Genomic DNA, 17,935 nt, shown 5'->3' with positions numbered 1-17,935 from the left:
CCAGAGCTGGGTACATCTGTGTGTCCCCCAGAGTCAGGTGAGTGGCCAGCTCTGGGTACATCTTTGTGTCCCCCAGAGTCAGGTGAGTGGCCAGAGCTGGGTACATCTGTGTGTCCCCCAGAGTCAGGTGAGTGGCCAGAGCTGGGTACATCTGTGTGTCCCCCAGAGTCAGGTGAGTGGCCAGAGCTGGGTACATCTGTGTGTCCCCCAGAGTCAGGTGAGTGGCCAGAGCTGGGTACATCTGTGTGTCCCCCAGAGTCAGGTGAGTGGCCAGCTCTGGGTACATCTTTGTGTCCCCCAGAGTCAGGTGAGTGGCCAGAGCTGGGTACATCTGTGTGTCCCCCAGAGTCAGGTGAGTGGCCAGCTCTGGGTACATCTTTGTGTCCCCCAGAGTCAGGTGAGTGGCCAGAGCTGGGTACATCTTTGTGTCCCCCAGAGTCAGGTGAGTGGCCAGCTCTGGGTACATCTTTGTGTCCCCCAGAGTCAGGTGAGTGGCCAGAGCTGGGTACATCTGTGTGTCCCCCAGAGTCAGGTGAGTGGCCAGAGCTGGGTACATCTGTGTGTCCCCCAGAGTCAGGTGAGTGGCCAGAGCTGGGTACATCTGTGTGTCCCCCAGAGTCAGGTGAGTGGCCAGAGCTGGGTACATCTGTGTGTCCCCCAGAGTCAGGTGAGTGGCCAGCTCTGGGTACATCTTTGTGTCCCCCAGAGTCAGGTGAGTGGCCAGAGCTGGGTACATCTGTGTGTCCCCCAGAGTCAGGTGAGTGGCCAGAGCTGGGTACATCTGTGTGTCCCCCAGAGTCAGGTGAGTGGCCAGCTCTGGGTACATCTTTGTGTCCCCCAGAGTCAGGTGAGTGGCCAGAGCTGGGTACATCTGTGTGTCCCCCAGAGTCAGGTGAGTGGCCAGAGCTGGGTACATCTGTGTGTCCCCCAGAGTCAGGTGAGTGGCCAGAGCTGGGTACATCTGTGTGTCCCCCAGAGTCAGGTGAGTGGCCAGAGCTGGGTACATCTTTGTGTCCCCCAGAGTCAGGTGAGTGGCCAGCTCTGGGTACATCTGTCTGTCCCTGGCAAGAGACAACACAGCAGAGGGGTTAGGAACCAGCTTTGAATCTGACCATGCTACCAGCTGCCTGTCACAACCTGGAAAAGTGGCCATGTTCTTGATGCCTCGTTCAGCCAATGGGTGTACCTTTCCTGTGTGCTCACTTAAGCGCCTTGTTCAGCCAACAAGATTTCAGTGTGCGCCTACTGTGTGCTCACTTAAGCACCTTGTTCAGCCAACAAGACTCAGTGTGTGCCTACTGTGTGCTCACTTAAGCACCTTGTTCAGCCAACAAGACTCAGTGTGCGCCTACTGTGTGCTCACTTAAGCACTTGAGCTACATCTGTGAACAAAACAAATTTCTCTGCCTCGGGATGAGCATGAGTAGTCAAGGGACAGACAGAAAATGCAGCAGGTGGCTGTCGCTGCCATGTCGCTGCCAGGACTGAAGCTGGTTCTGTCAGTACTTGACAGTGTCAGACAGTTCCGTTTAAAAATCTGGAGATGGGGCCTGAGAGATAGCTCAATGGGTAAATCATCTGTTGCACACGCGTGAGGACCTGAGTTGAGACTCCCAAGAACCCATGTAAAAGCCAGGCATGGTGACACACATCTGTAATCCCGGCACATCTCTGTTGAGATAGGAGATGGAGACAGAGGGCTTCCCGGAGGCTTGCAGGCCGGCCAGCCTGGAACACAGAGTGAACAGTAAGAGACCCTGCCTCAAAGCAGAATGTGAGGGCCAACATGCACGCTTGTTGTGACCTCCACACATGCACCATGGTCCATGTTTGCCTGCACACATACACATACATCATACACACAAGTTTGTTTTTAAGCTGGAAGTGTACATTATAAAGAGCAAATAATAAAGAAACTAAAGTAACTTACAAATTGATGAGCTAATTGTTCCTCCCTGTTCCAGCATTGAACTTGAACCCAGAGCCATCCCACTGACTACCCTGTCACAGGCCCTACTTCACCCCACCCCATCCATCTCCCACCACCGCCCTGGATTTGAGTTCTTGGCCCCATTTAGCATCTGGCTCCCAGGGCTGGCTGGTTCTCCAGGCCTTTTTGGCTGAAGGTCATGATTTACACATTATTCAGACTCTGGCTCCATAGAGAATTTTTTTAAGTAGCTTTAAAATCAGGCCTTGATCAAATTGGCTGGCTCTGCCCTGTGACGGACACAGGCCCTTTGGAAAGAAAGTTGACAGCAAAAGGCAGGAAGCAGAAGACACCCATTTGTCCTTCCCCAGTCACCATAGCCTGGGGTCAGTTTGAAGGAAGTAGTCATCAGCTGGGCATGGTGACACGTACCTTTAGTCCTGGCACTCTGAGGCAGAGCTAGGTGAATCTCTGTGAGTTCAAGGACAGCCTGGTTGACAGAGCAAGTTCCAGGACAGCCAGGACTAGTGAGACCTTATCTCAAAATAAAATTTTAAAAAATCGATTATCCAAAGAAAAAAATATTTCTTCAACAGGTATGCTCATGAATTCAGGATGTCATCATTTGTCACTACCCAGGAAAATATTACATAACCATAGCAACAATCAAGCAGGGGTGGTGAGACACACCTGTAACCATAGCAACAGTCAAGCAGAGACATCTGTAACCATAGCAACAACCAAGTAGGGATGGTGGGACACACCTGTAACCATAGCAACCATCAAGCAGGGGGTGGTGAGACACACTGGTAATCCCAAAACTCAAGGGCTAGTGCAGGAGATAGAAATTTCAAGGGCAGCCTCATCTATACATGATGCTTTCTCAAAAACATAATAAAAAAAAATAACAGTGATCATTAGGGTATCCTAGGTGCACATAACACAGCAGCCAATGACAGACGATGAAAATGTAAAAACTGGGGCTGGGGGGTGTTTGGGAGATGGCTCACCAGTTAAGAGCACTGTTGCTGTTGCCGAAGACCTGAGTTCAGTTCCTAGTACATACATGGTGGGTCACAACCATCTTTAACTCCAGTTCCGGGGGGTTAATACCCTCTTCTGGTTCTGTGGGTATCAGACACTCATGTGGTATACATACATACATGCATATAAAACCCACACACATATAAAATATGTATATGTGTGCATATATGTTCATATTCATACTGGAGAGGCGGTTCAGTTGGTAGAGAATTTGCCTAACATGCACGAAGCTCTAGGTATTATGGTGATATTTTATTTGTACTGAAATGTGATTTTATTTGTATGTTAATAAATAAAGTTGCCTGGGGGTCAGAGCTAAGAGCAAGCCATAGCAGAGCAGGGCGTTGGTGGCGCACGCCATTAATCCCAGATCTTGGGAGGCAGAGCTAGGTAGATCTCTGTGTATTCAAGGATACAGCCAGCATGGAGACACACGCCTTTAATCTCAATACCAACCATAGAAGACCTGGAGGTCTGTACAGACAGGCAGTGACGAGGAGGTCATGTGGTTGGGTTTACAACCAAGGAGAAGGCAGAACAGAAAGTCTATATAAAGACAAATACACAGGAAGTAGGTCTCTTGGCTGAAGAGGCTAGCTGCAGCAGTTAAGGGTAAGGCTCTTAGCTCTGACCTCTTGGGCTTTCATCTTTGCATTGGCTCTGTATTTCTTTTTTTTTTTTTTTTTTTTTTTTTTTGGTTTTTTCGAGACAGGGTTTCTCTGTGTAGCTTTGCGCCTTTCCTGGGACTCACTTGGTAGCCCAGGCTGGCCTCGAACTCACAGAGATCCGCCTGGCTCTGCCTCCCGAGTGCTGGGATTAAAGGCGTGCGCCACCACCGCCCGGCTGTATTTCTTATTTAATAAGACGGTTACTTCTACAAGGTATCCTCAGCACTACATAAAATCAGACATGTTGTGCATTCATGTAATCCCAGGATTTGAGAGGTAGAGGCAGAAATATCAGAAGTTCAAGATCATCCGTGGCTACATGGGGACTTCAAGGCCAGCCTGAGCTACATGACACCCTGCCTTGAAATATACATATACATTTTATAGTGAATTGTTTTTATGTAGACAGCATGGGGAAATGTTTTCTTCTTTGATTGTCTTTAATGTTTTGATTGATAAAATCTGTAAAAAATCAAAAGATTCAGAGAGAATGGGCTGAAATATTTCCAGTGCACTTTCATGAGCATCCCTGTTGGACACCAGTATAACTGAACTCAGCTCCGGTCTTACGGGAGTCCTGCCTTAGCGCGGTAATTTCACCTCCCTGAGTCTGTTTCCTTGTCTTACTACACAGAGGACAATGACACGCTCCTTGGGCTGGCAGGAGGTCTCCTGCTTTTCCTGTGGCTGTTATAAAACACTCTGACCAACACCAACTTGGGGAGGAGAGAGTCCATTTTGTCCAATGCTTCTAGGTCACAGGCCATCATTGAAGGAAGTCAGGGCAGGAGCACAAGCAAGAGCCAAAGCAGAAACCTCAGGGCCACTGCTCACGGGCTCCCTCAGGCGCAGAGTCGGGTACCTTTCCTACTGAGCCCAGCTCCACCTGCCCTGAAGTGGCACCACCCACAGTGGGCTGGGCCCTCCCGCATCAGCTAACACTCAAGAAAACGCCCACAGGCCCATCTAATAGAGGTAGCTCTTCAAGTTGTGTCAAGTTGACAGCCAAGGTTAGCTGTCACAGAGAGCTTAGGAGTCGGGTCACACGGGGTGTCTGTCCCCCACAGCTGGCAGTGGAGAAGCACTCGGTCAAAAGTAGATCTCTTCTCTCTGTGTTCATTCATTCATTCTGACCTGGCAGCTGGGACATGCCTTTGTCCCTAACCACGTGCAAGAATCCGTGCTTCTGGCCCACACTCACGCCACAGCAGACACGGGACAGTAAACTGGATGGGCGAGGTTCTGCTAGCCCTGGGACTGCCAGCCAGTGCGAGCCAAGGTTATTTCTACGTCCAGATCCGAACTGATCATCAGCTGCAGCACAGCCCCTCCGGGAAGACATGGAGTAGTGGGAAGGACAGTGTGTGCTCCAGAGGGGACCACGAGTCGGGTGGCTGATGTCATCCCTGCAGACACCACCACCACAGCCCCCAGGTCACTGTCACCCACGGGCAAAAATGGATCCCTCCTTGGGATGTCCTTGAGAACCCACTGGGGCCTAGGCCCTGGCCCCTCTTCCTGACTCTTGCTGCTGCTGGAGTCCCACAGACAGGGCTACAGTGCGGGGTCAGGTGTCAGCTGCACCAAGACGTTGTCCCAGCCCCCACACAGACCAATGTCGATGTCTCCTCCTCCATCTCTCTCCGTCTTTTTTTTTTTTTAGACAAGTTCTCTCTCTAAACCTAGAGCTCACTAGTTAGCTAGACTGGCTGACCAGCAAGCCTCCGGGATCCTCCTTGTCTCTGCCTCCCAGCACTAAAAGCCTTTTACATGGACGCTGGGGATTTGAACTCATGACTTCTCACTTGTGCAGCGAACATTTTACCCACTGAGCCATCTCTCTGGCCCCTGTATTCTTTATCAGCAGTGGACATTACCAGCGTCTTTGCCAACGTCTAGTCTTGTATCCTCTGTCTTGCCCTTTCTCGTATGCCTCGGTGGAAGAATTGAGGATGTCCCTCCAGGAACGTGGTTTTCTTCCCCCTGTACATCATGTGACAGCCACCTGTCTCTGCTTCTTCTCCAGTGTTCGGTCGAGTGTGGCAGTGGGACGCAGCAGAGGGAGGTGATCTGCATTAGGAAGAACGCAGACACCTTTGAAGTGCTGGACCCCTATGAGTGTTCATTCCTGGAGAAGCCCCCGAGCCAGCAACCCTGCCACCTCAAGCCTTGTGGAGCTAAATGGTTTAGCACGGAATGGAGCGTGGTAAGTCACAGTCGTCCATAGATGGCTCCGGGCAGGGTCCTGGGCCCACCCCAAGAAGAGAGGCTAGATCCCCCATGGCACCTACTCTAGGTAGTCACAGTGAGGGGACCCTGTTCAGTCGGGAAACCCTGAAGCCTGCAGATTTGGGTTTCTACACAGACATCTTCCTAATGTGATGATTCTTGAGCTTTAGGGTGTATCTAGGGGTCTCGATTGAAAAGACCGATTCGGGGCCCCTCCTGGCTAAGACATTTGTGATTTAACAAGCAGAATGCAGGTGTCCTTGGGCTACAGTTTGACAAACATTGTACAGAGAATGGTGGTTGAAGGGACTCAAAGATAATGTCAGACTACTACACTGTCAGCGGACACAGGAGCATACACTTGCCACCCCAGCACCGGAGAGGTGGAGCCGGGGGGTCCCTGGAGCTCAGTGGCCAGCCAGGCTAGCCAGAATGGCGAGCTTCAGACTCAGTGAGAGCCTGTCTCAAGAACACAGAGAGCTAGGCACAGTAGTGGTGCACATCATTAATCCCAGCACTCGGGAGGCAGAGGTCAACGGATCTCTGTGAGTTCAAGGCCAGCCTGGTCTACAAAGCGAGTTCCAGGCCAGCCAGGACGATATAGCGAGACCCTGTCTTGAAGAAAATTTGTTTTAAGTTTTAAAAATTAAAAATAAACAAGCATAAGACAATGGAAGGGAGACCTGTGAGTTTAGGTTAAGAATCATAAAAATATCAGCCAACTACAAAGTGTAACTGAGATATGGATCCTGACATTTTATTACTATTATTTTTAAATTTTTATATGTATGTATGGGTTTTTTGCCTACATGTATATCTGTGCACCACCTGCATGCAGTACCCATAGAAGAGGACATCAGATCCTCTGGGACTGCAGTTACAGATGGTTGTGAGCTGCCATGTGGGTGCTTGGAATTGAACCCAGGTCCCCTGGAAGAGCAGCCAGTGCTCTTAACTGCTGAGCCATCTGTCCAGCCCCCTGTTTCATTTAGTTTTTTTTTTAAATAATGCTTTTTATTTACCATTTGAAATTGTCCTACACTTACACAATGCATTTCATATCTATCCATCTCTACTTCCCTCCAACATGACCCTGATTTTTAAAGAAAATAAAAGCTTTTTTTAAATAGATATGATTCACCAAATTAAAAAAATGGGACTAGCACCACTAAATATATAGATTTGGAAATAATAAGGTATAGCAATGGTATATGCTTAAGGCTCCTTCTTTTATTGGAGCCATAAAATACTATGGGAGTTGTGATGGGAGTCTAGAATTCCCTCAAAACACTACAAGGAGAGGGGGCGGGAGGGGGGCAGACAGGACAGAGAGCCGACCTGCTGGGTGTGGGAGCTGGTCAACAAGCATGTGGAGGTGTATTTTAGCGCTCAATTTCCCGTTTTGGAGATGTTTGAATTTCCCCCTGATCTTCCACTCTGGCGTGGGGATCTAACAGCCTGCTGAGGAACCTGGTGTTTTCCTTCTTTTGGCCACACAGTGCTCCAAGAGCTGTCAGGGCGGATTCCGAGTCCGGGAAGTACGGTGTCTGTCAGATGATATGACCCCGGGCAGCCTCTGTGACCCCCAGTTGAAACCAGAAGAAAGAGAATCTTGTAACCCTCAGGACTGTGTCCCTGAAGTTGGTGAGTTCGGGGTTCCCATCCGGGAGAAAAGAGAAAGGGCCCCCTCTAGCTCTGTCAAGTTATCCAGTGTGGAAACGGCTCATCCTGTTCTCTCTGTGACCTTGTGCACAGCAATGGCGGGGTGGGAGGTGGGGGAGAGTCTCAGGGTGCTTCAGCTATTATAATTTCACAGTTTTAGACTGCAGCCCACTGGGGTGTCCTCCAAGTTTCATAATGTGGGCTCCCGGCTGGAGATTTTTAGCAGCTTTAACCTTGACACAGTCATCTTAAGATACATCAAAGGTCATCAAAGTCTTGTTTATACATTCTATTTTGTTAACCTTGTAATTTCCTTTTCTTCCCCTTCATTGGATTTTATATTGGAAGTGAAGTACCGCCCCCCCCTAAAGACACGATAGCTAAATCTAGAAGACCAAACCAGAGTGGCTTTTAAAGAAAAAATCACGGCTGGGGCTCAGTGTCAGAAAGCTGGCCAACCGTGCACAAAGCCCTAGGTTTGATCCCAGCACCACAGAAACTAGGCACAGTGGCATGTGCCTGTGATTCCAGCCCTCCAGGGTAGAGGCAGGAGATTCAGAAGATCAAGGTCATCATCTCCTACATAATCAAGTTCAAGGCCAGCCAGGGACACATAAAAACCTGTTTGAAAAACAAAACCCCTCTCACTTCTTATTAGTGAGAAATCTTTGCCGAGCATGTGCTGGCTGGGAGATGGGCTACAGAATACACTAACTGGTTATGGCAGTCACTCCTTGCTTTGAAATCTATACAGACAATTCCAAGGATATGGCGGTTTTCACCATCTTTAATTACCCATGTCTGTGAGCCTGGGACAACTTTCCTTTCTGATGCTATATTCTAATGCAACCTTTATAAAAAGCAACACAAGGATCAATTGGCAATCCAAATTTAAATTGCTTCAACTGTGTGGTGTTGCCAAGGAAAATAAATAAATAGCCTGTGTGCGTGACCCAGCCATAGGAATTCCATCAATATTTGTTCTGAAGCCTCCTGCCCGCAGGGGCCTTTTTACTGATTATACCACATTTTCCTAAGATGTGTTTCAAGTGTGTTCCCATATCTCTTCTTCCTTCTCCTCTCCTCTCCCTTCTTTTCTTTTTCTTTCTTTTTTTTAAGATAGAGTCTCTCTGGCCTGTGCCTGGCTGTGCAGGCTAGGCTGGCCGCCCAGCAAACTTCAGAGACCACCTGCCTCATCCTCCCAGCACCAGGATTACAAGCATGCACTGCATGCCCAGCTCTTTCATGTGAGTCCTGGGGGTCAAACCCAGGTCCTCAGGCTTACACAGTAACTGCTTTTACCATCTGAGTCATATTCCCAGCCCTTGAGCAATGTAATCAAAATCCATACAGGACTTTTTATTAGATATATCAAATATGAACTGGATATATCAAAAGGTTTGTATCCAATAAGAGCAAAGAATAGCCAGGGAAGTTTTGAGGCTGAACGGTGTTGGGGGACTTATCCTGACACAAATCAAGGCATGTTGGCACAGGGGGAAATGACAATCTGAAAATATAAAATAGTTCCCAATGAACCAAAGATGCTTGCTATGTGATGGGGTCAGTATATGAGTCTGGGGATAATGAAATGATAATGAAACAGTCCATGTATACTTATGTGTACAGAGGAACAGTAAAATTGAATGCCTGCCTCTCAACACACAGACACACACACACACACACACACACACACTAACGCCACCATCACCACCACCATCACCACCACCATCACCATCACCATCACCATGGTGTTCCTGGTGAATTAGGGAAATAAATGTAATCAGAAATTTTAAACTTTAAGAAAAGACTTTGAGGAAAAACAAATTTCTGTCAGAGTAGGGAAGAATTTCTTAAACGAAAACCCCAGAGCACAAACCCCAAGGAAAAATACTAGAATACCAATAATGTTAAAATGGCAAGCGTCTGCTTATCATGTGAAGGAAGTGCCAGGAAGAGCTATGAACCCGAGAAGATAACTTGCAACACAGGAACCAGGAAAGATGTGGACCATTGCATGGAGAGAACCGCTCTCAGCAAAGGGAACCTGAGCGGCAAACCCCGCTTCAGTGTGCCCCGCGTCACGCCAGGATCATCTTGCCCCGCATCACGCCAGGATCACCTTGCCCCGCATCATGCCAGGATCATCTTGCATCCTCCAGACAGACAAAAATACAGCTCAGGGTGGGGACGGTTCTGCCCACCCGAGGGTGCACTTCAGCTGGTAGAGCGCTTGCCTGGCATGCACGGTGTCCCGAGATTGATCTCCAGCACAGCATAAACCAGCTGTGCTGGCCCCCTCCCCCTGGAATCATCCCTGGACGCTGGAGATGGAGGCAGGAGGATCAGGAGTTCAGTGCCATCCTCCAGCATCAGGGCCATCTGAGGCTTCCCATCCTCCTGTCAAGAAAAAAAAAAAATGGAATTCTCCTCTTCTGCCAAGAGAAAATGCAAATAGATTCACATCGTCTGGCAGGCAGCCATCCCATCTAGAAGGCTGTATGTATCTTAAAACCCGGAAAGAAGACTTTTTAAAATGCTCAAAAGATCACTCATTACTTATAACTGGGAAAAAATGGAAACAAATGTCTACCGATGGAAAATGGATAAGTTATATATTTACATGGATATATCCTCCCCAATAATAAAAATGAATGCATGAACTCACTATCAAGCAAGCAAGCAGTGGCCAAGAACCATGGGTCACGTCTACCTTTTCTTCAGTTGAGATGCCACACAGTGGTTAAGGACACTGTCACATACAGCTCAAGTGAGGAAATGGTCAGAGGCCTGGGGAGATGCTCAGCGGGGAAAAGCGCCTGCTGTACAAACCTCAGGGTCTGAATTCGGATCCCCAGCACTCCCTTGAAAGCTGGGTGCAGTTCCCCATGCCTGTCACCCCAGTTCTGGGGAGGTAGAGACAGGAGGCTTGCTGGCCAGCCTGTCTAGCCAATCAGTGAGGTCCTAGTTCAATGACCAGAAAAGCAGGTGAAGGAGGACGGTCTGGTAAGGCCCTGCCCATGAAGAGCCAAGGAGCCACTATGGGTGTCCTTGGTGGCTGGGGGAGGAGTCACTTTCTCTGGTGGTGTAGCCGCTGTAAGTTGCCCGTGCTCTGGTAAATAACCCCCCACCCATGGCCATGCAAGCAACACCGGTTAAACTTATTTTAACATGACATAAAAATAGGCCAATTCTAGGTACCCTCCATGATCATTTTCTCCTTTCTCCTTACATCTTTATGGGAAGAAACCCTCAAATTCAGTGTTCATTATCCCTGTTCTATCTCTTCATCATGATCACTACTTTATTATTATTAGTTTGGGACCAGGACCTCACTATGATGCCCTGGATGGCCTTGAACTCCTGGTCCTTCTGCTTCAGCCTCCCAAGTGCTGGGATTACAGGATCTCTCCCACCCGCGTCCCAAAGCCACTTGGTCGCAAGTAAACTCACAGAGGCTTATATTATTTTCAAACTATATGGCCTAATGGCTCAGGCTTGTCACTAGCTAGCTCTTACATCTTAAATCAACCCATTTCTATAAATCTATACCTTGCCACGTGGCTTGTGGCTTACCTGTACTTTTACATCTTGCTTCTCCTGGCAACGGCTAGCAGCGTCTCCTCACCCTCCTTTCTTCTCTCACTGTCTTTCTTGGATTTTCCCGCCTGGCTCCATCCTGCCCTGCCATAGGCCAGTGCAGCTTTGTTTATCAACCAATCAGAGCAACACATATTCACAGCATACAGAAAGACATTCCACAGCACTTAAACACATATTTCTTTTTACTGTGTACATGCATATGTGGTGTGTGTGTGTGTGTGTGTGTGGTGTGTGTGTGTGTGTGTGTGTGTGTGTGTGTGTGTGTACACCAAAAGTCATCAGATATCTTCTTCAATTGCTCTTCAATTTATTTTTCAAATGTCTTTTTTCTTTATTATTCTTTGACAAGCTCATATACATATATGATATTTGGGGATCATTTTCACCCCCTCTAACCCCCTTTCCACTTCTACTGAGCCCTAACAAGGCCCCTCCCTGGACATCCCTGACACCCGACTCTGGTCTCTGCACATGCTCCCTCAGGCTCCCTCAGGCTCACACAGACACACGGATAGAAACAGGGCCCCGGGCCGGGCGGTGGTGGCGCACGCCTTTAATCCCAGCACTCGGGAGGCAGAGCCAGGCGGATCTCTGTGAGTTCAAGGCCAGCCTGGGCTACCAAGTGAGTTCCAGGACAGGCGCAAAGCTACACAGAGAAACCCTGTCTCGAAAAACCAAAAAAAAAAAAAAAAGAAAGAAAAAGAAAGAAACAGGGCCCCGAGGAAGCCCTGCGTCCCCCGCCCTTTCTCTTCCCACCGGTCCTGGCTGTCTCTTGGGCTCAGGAGACTCTTCTGTTCTCTCCCACTGCAGACGAAAACTGCAAGGATAAGTACTACAACTGCAACGTGGTGGTCCAGGCGCGCCTCTGTGTCTACAACTACTACAAGACCGCCTGCTGCGCCTCCTGCACCCGCGTGGCCAACAGACACACAGGCTTCCTGGGGAGTCGGTAACACTCCTGCTCTCCTGGGGCTGCAAGCAGGGCACCCGGCTGGTTGCTGCTCCACCGGGGACCCCCACTCTCACCTTCCTGAAGAGTACCACATGGTCCCCAAGATGTTAGAGAGCCATGGCTGGCCCTTTGTGCATTGCTTTGTCCTGATGATTCCCTTCCTTGGGACCTGGCACCTGCTAATGGCGCCCACTGAAAACCAAGCAGCCAAGTGCATGCAGCTCTCATCCCAGTGTTGTGCTGGACCAATGGCCAAGCACAGCCTCCTTCCTGGTGCCCCTGGCCTGTCCAGAATTAGCACTCCTCCGGAAAGTCAAGAGAGGACAGCACCCCATCCTATATCACCAACAAGCTTTGCTGAGACCTGTGCATCCCTGTTACCTCAGCCCAGCTGTGCCTGTCACCTTCTTAATGACAATAGACTGTTTCCTGCCTCAGGACAGAGGGATCTCACAATAGAAAGCTTTCTTGTCTAGCGGGGACTTGCATTCTCAGACATTCGCTCGCTGGAGGCCGCAGCGTCATAGAATGGGAGGCAGGGGTTGAATAAGTGTTCCCACTTTACTATCAAGGAAACTGAGGCTCACCTCAGGTAACTGGCCTGCCATTTTGTGGCAGGGCTGAGTACCTACCTCAGATGGCTGAGCATAATCTCACCCCACGGTACCTCCAGGGACCAGCCTGGGGCCTGTCCATAGGCCTGTAGTCTAAAGGATGAACGGGGCTTCCTATCTGACCAGGAAGCTGAGAAGTTTTGCATTCTGTGAACAGAACCCAGGCTTCTGAAGCCCTTGCTCTGTCCCCAAGTGCTGCCTCAACCAAGTACTTAGTTCTTTCAAGATGTCCACACCCCTGTTCCCCTTCCCTCAGTCGCAGCTCCTGCTGACAGGACTCTGTGGTATTTGCTAAGTTCCATCTTCAACAGAACCGTCCCACAAGACAAGAAAGCCACAGGGAGAGCAAGAAGGGGGCCAGCGATTCTCTGGGCCACTCTGGAGCTGGAACAAACTCCCGAAGCCCACAAGCTCTTGTTCCACCATCCCTCCTGGGTTCTTCATGGTGTACCACCTGCCGGAAAGCCAAGCCAGTAGTCCCAGCAAATCTCCGGGTTGCAAAAGGCGGAGTCTTATTTGGCCCTTGTGGGTTGATTAAAGGGGTTCTCTCTCTCTGGTAGTCTCACATCTTTCCCCTCCCCCTCCTCCTCTTCCCTTCCCTTCTCTCCCCTCCCCTCCCCTGTGACTCATGACTCTTACTTCCCACAAGACTTGACCATCGAGATCCATGTTAATGATGCGGGTCTGGGAGACAGAGCTCTGAAGTCCTCCCCATCTTTACTGAATCACTTTACCCACCTGTAATTCCAGAGGCCCCAGGCCTGAAGGGTCTCAGTGCATATTGAAAGGTGAACCATCTCTAGGGGTTGGGGGAGACGATTAAGGGGAATATTTTTTTTTCTTACTTCGGATCCTAGGCATGTTTCTCTTAAAGCAAGCACATACCCTTAGCCCAGGGTCCCTCCCTGAGCTCATTGCCTGCACCAGGCAGTGTGGCAATCATTCACAGCCATGGGGATAGTGTCACCTGCCTGGTCTGACACACTCTGTTGGGATCCACTGGCTTTGGCCTTCTGTGAGGATCTCCCAGCATCCATCTCTGCCTGGGAAGCCAGGCACCACTTCCATCAGCAGCTCCGCCTCTCCTGGGGTTCATGCGGCACGCAGATACACAGCCAGGCAGAGCGCACGCTTACCATGCTAAGCACGAAGAGAAGCCACGGCACACACAGCTTCTGTCCGGTTCCCTCCCGGCCCCTCTCACTGCATGCTTTTGCTCATCCCAGGTAACTTTTCCTTTGTGCGGCCGTTCTCAGATCTTGCTGGACAAGCCAGTCATTTGAAGGTTTCCTTGGAAGGTGTTTGTGTACCTGCCAGAGGGTAAGGCATGCATGGTCTGTGGGTTAAAACAAGGCTTGGCATTAGCTCCAGGGAAGGAAAATGTCCTCTCAGCTGAAGCCACCAACAGTGGACTACACAGGGACTAAAGAACTTCTCTGTGGAGAATGAGCATCCTGGTCCTTCCAACTCACAAATTCTCAGGGCTGGGCTGGATTGATGATGGCTTTGTCTGTCCAGTGTCTCAGACATCACCTCATAGTTCTTAGAAAGGGCAATGATCGCCTGTGGAGTGGGAGTAGGTCAGAGCCAAGGGTCAGGCCCTGGTCTTCAGGCAAAAAAAAAAAGAAAAGAAAAAAGAAACACCTCACCTGAGTTCAATGGATTTTTCCAGAAAAATGAGCTGTGCTCAGGAGTTCAGTCACTTTTTAAAGGTTATAGATTTCTAGAATGGAGTCGATTAACCTCTGTGTTGCAGAAGGCCAACCTGGCAAATGTCTTGGTTTCATCTTCCATCACCTGTACGGCTTTTCTCCCTACCACAGTGTGTGCGGTGGGGCCTTGGGGATCCCCAGTGATCACCAAGGAAGGGATGCCTGTACCCAAAGATGGTTCTTTATCTGCTATCTCCTTCTCAGGACTCTCCACATTCCCTTCATTGGCTGTGACGTGGAATTGAAATCTATATTTCAATACTGATTATCCCCCGCCGTGAGCCAGAGGGCCACATCCCCAGCTCTGAATGAAAAATTAGATAAATTAAAGCTACTGTGTAGTCTTTCTCAACAAAAATCAACAAAGCCCCAAATGAAAAGCATGTGCTGTTTCTCTCTCACTGAGTGGAAGAAAAGAACCTTTCTTGCAGCCCTTGTGGAGTCTATTTCGGTTTACCTCCCAGGGCCTGCAGGAAATACGCCATCCGACCACTAGAGGGAGCAGTTCCCTTCTCGTAAACCATGCTCAACCTCAAATACGCCATCTGACCACTAGAGGGAGCAGTTCCCTTCTCGTAAACCATGCTCAACCTCGTAGCCTGGGAGCTTTGCTCTTCCATCTCTGTCTGGCTCAGGGAGGGAGTTCTCACAGCTGCCCCAGCTGCTCCTTTGCATCACTTGTCAGCCCAGGATTTCTGGGTTTTGTCCTCCTTCCTTGCTGTTAGTACGCATCATCTATTTGTTCTCTGAGCGTTTACACCCAACACTCTCTCTTGAAAAGGTAGCTTTCCAGAGGGCTGGAAAGTGGGAGATGCTAGCTTAACTTGTTGTGTGGTGTGGAGAACTCCAGACACTGCTAACACCTGTCCAAGATAGTCTCCTTGTTTTATTAATAGCTGTCTTTGAGTTGGCATGTGAGTTTTCCTATGTAAATATGAGGAACAGAATGAAAGACTACATCACCACAGGGCGAATGATCTGTCAGCCCTGCAGGTGGAGGCCGGCATCTGATCCTTGCCAGATAAAACATGTATGTCTGTGTGTGTGGCTTAGATGTCTTAGGAGAAAACTGGCCGATGCCCTCACCTCAGAGAGCCAACTGCTAGGGGCAGAGGAGTCTGGAAAGAGTTATTAAAAATAAAAAGTGGCCAAGCGGTGGTGGCGCACACCTTTAATCTCAGCACTCGGGAGGCAGAGGCAGATGGTTCTCTGCGAGTTCGAGGCCAGCCTGGGCTACAGAGTGAGTTCCAGGAAAGGTGTAAAGCTACACAGAGAAACCCTGTCTCAAAAAACCAAAAAATAAAAAATAAAAGGTGAAGAGAAAGCCCAGATCTCAACAGTTAGTTCACTGGGAAGCAGCTAACGCCTATCTTTGGATTAAAAGAATAACTGTGTAGTTGAAAGGGAAGAATTTCAGCCAAGTTCAAATGATTCAAGCAAGTGGGGAGGAAGCGTCAAAATATAAATGATGCCTGGATGAGTAAGCCAGCTCTATAAACATGGTGCCTCAGCTGCAACGTCCAAGGCTCAGAACCCACATGCAAAAAGCCAGATGTGGTGCTACTCACTTGTGATCCCAGCATGGGAGAGGCGCAGACAGGTGGGTCCCTGGGGCTCACTAGGTGGCCAGCCCAACCTACTTGGCAAGTTCTAGGCCAGTGAGAGACGGTGTCTCAGAGAAAGCATTGTGGATGTCACCTGAAGAACAACACTTGGTGCTGCCCTCTGACCACCACGCACACACACGTGTGTCTGTGTAGAAGCCATTCCACAAGCCACCAAGGCCACAGAGATAACATGGGTGGAAGTCAAGATACATATGTCTGTAGGAAGACTACTGCTCATATGTCACGTTTAGGTGGGGTTTTCCAACCCTGATAAAGAGGACAGACTGTTAGACACATTGTGTGTGTGTGCGGGGGACTTCTGAGATGTGACATCTGCAGACGAGACTCCCTGAGAATCCTCAGTGAAACAGAATAACAAACTTCTGCAAGCTAGAACCTTCTGTGGGTGTAGGGATGCCGGAGACAGTAGCCTCTCCTTAGACGTGGCAGTGGAGACAGGATGGGTATGTCAGGATGTGGGAAGGGATCTGGATATCTTTCTTGGCAACACGCTGTTCAAGGTCATCTCCAAGTCCAGGGTTCTATGGCTCTCCATGTGACACTGCTCTGAGTGTTACGTCTGCTTAGAGGCAGCAGGTGACTGCTCTCCTTCATCTTGTTCGTAACTGCTACCACCTTGTCACCATTTGAAACCCCTCAGCGCCCCTTCCTGTGAGTAGCATGTGGCCTCATATGGCAGCCACTGTCAGCCTGGTCAGAGCTGTCTCCATATGTGTGCTTCACAAAAAGAACACACAGACATGGGCCAGCTAACTGCCTGCCTAGGGTCATACACCTCCATGGAGGCAGCCTTGACTAGCCTGGGACACTCACCTCCAATCTCTTTTGGAAGGACACCTTGCTGACAAAGAGTAACTCTCAACCCCAAACTGTCCTTTATTTTTCTGAATCCTCGTTCCGATGGGAATACCCATCGTGCTGTGGAAAGTGACCCCAAGAGTTCGGAAACGCCCCGCCTCTTGAGATGATGAGCCCCTGGTCTCAGTGAGAGAAAAATCCATTCTGTTACACCCGCTAACTCCCCCTTTCCTGCCTCCCCAGCCCCCCAATATCCACCCGACAGAAGGATATACTTTGCTATAACTTATTATTATGTTCTCTGTAAATACAAGATGTTTATAGGAAATGTGTATTCTGAACTATATCTGCAGAGTGGATTGCGACATCAAAATAGTTCTGTTTATTTAGAATATGTTCATTGTTAAAGGGACCTAATAGGTATTTATTTACATATGCCATCCACATTTTCATAAAATCATTTGCTCATACTAACTCAGCTTCCTGGTATGTTGCTGCCCCACGGTGTCTTATTCTAAGTTTAGTACAAACTTTTGGGGGTTTAAGATCGAATATAACTGACTCTACTTTTGACATATTCAGGGGTCTCCCCAACCCCCCATATTGTGCCTGACTAAGACTGCCACCTTTCTGTCTTAACTACTCTATTTCCTCATATAATCCGCCCTCTCCTCACACCCGGACACCTGGAGAAGGGCAGGGTGTTTCTCATCCCCTCTCAGTGTGGCCAGCTGTTAGCTTCACCAGCCTCGGTGCTCAGGAGGTCAGAGCCGTGGACGACTCGGGCTGAGGGGGTTGGGAGAAGCTGGGGACATGTGGCTGCATCTCAGCTCTGGTGACAGCTCCGGGGTCCTTGTTGGGGGTTGCTGGGGCCGGGGCCTCGAGGCTGACCTGTGAACTGCAGACCCGGGAGTGAGAAGCCCACAGAGGACAACATCAATCCGTGTCTCCTTTACAGTGTTAAGTTATTATAGAAGGAGGAGGCGAGCAGAAGGTGAATTATATGAGCAAATATGGGCTGTTTTCAGCACTATTTTGTGTACAACTAATTTATTTTTATTGTAAAAATACAATAAACTGGGTAAATAGTTAACA

General features: G+C 49.1%; 1 protein-coding gene across 3 annotated transcripts in view; it reads left to right on the top strand.

Moving 5' to 3' along the window:
* Positions 1-17,935, top strand: part of Thsd4 (thrombospondin type 1 domain containing 4) — a 579,159-nt gene extending 561,224 nt beyond the window's left edge. For all 3 annotated transcript variants that reach the window (XM_016003663.3, XM_076575392.1, XM_006971466.4), the window contains 3 exons: positions 5,669-5,848; positions 7,371-7,515; positions 11,947-17,935. In XM_016003663.3, the coding sequence (XP_015859149.1) occupies positions 5,669-5,848; positions 7,371-7,515; positions 11,947-12,089 (468 nt within the window). In that variant the 3' untranslated portion in view covers positions 12,090-17,935. The remainder of the gene's footprint in view (positions 1-5,668; positions 5,849-7,370; positions 7,516-11,946) is intronic.

This window comes from Peromyscus maniculatus, chromosome 7 (assembly GCF_049852395.1).
Source record: "Peromyscus maniculatus bairdii isolate BWxNUB_F1_BW_parent chromosome 7, HU_Pman_BW_mat_3.1, whole genome shotgun sequence".
Lineage (NCBI taxonomy): Eukaryota > Metazoa > Chordata > Mammalia > Rodentia > Cricetidae > Peromyscus > Peromyscus maniculatus.
This window is presented reverse-complemented; position numbering and strand designations above follow the sequence as displayed.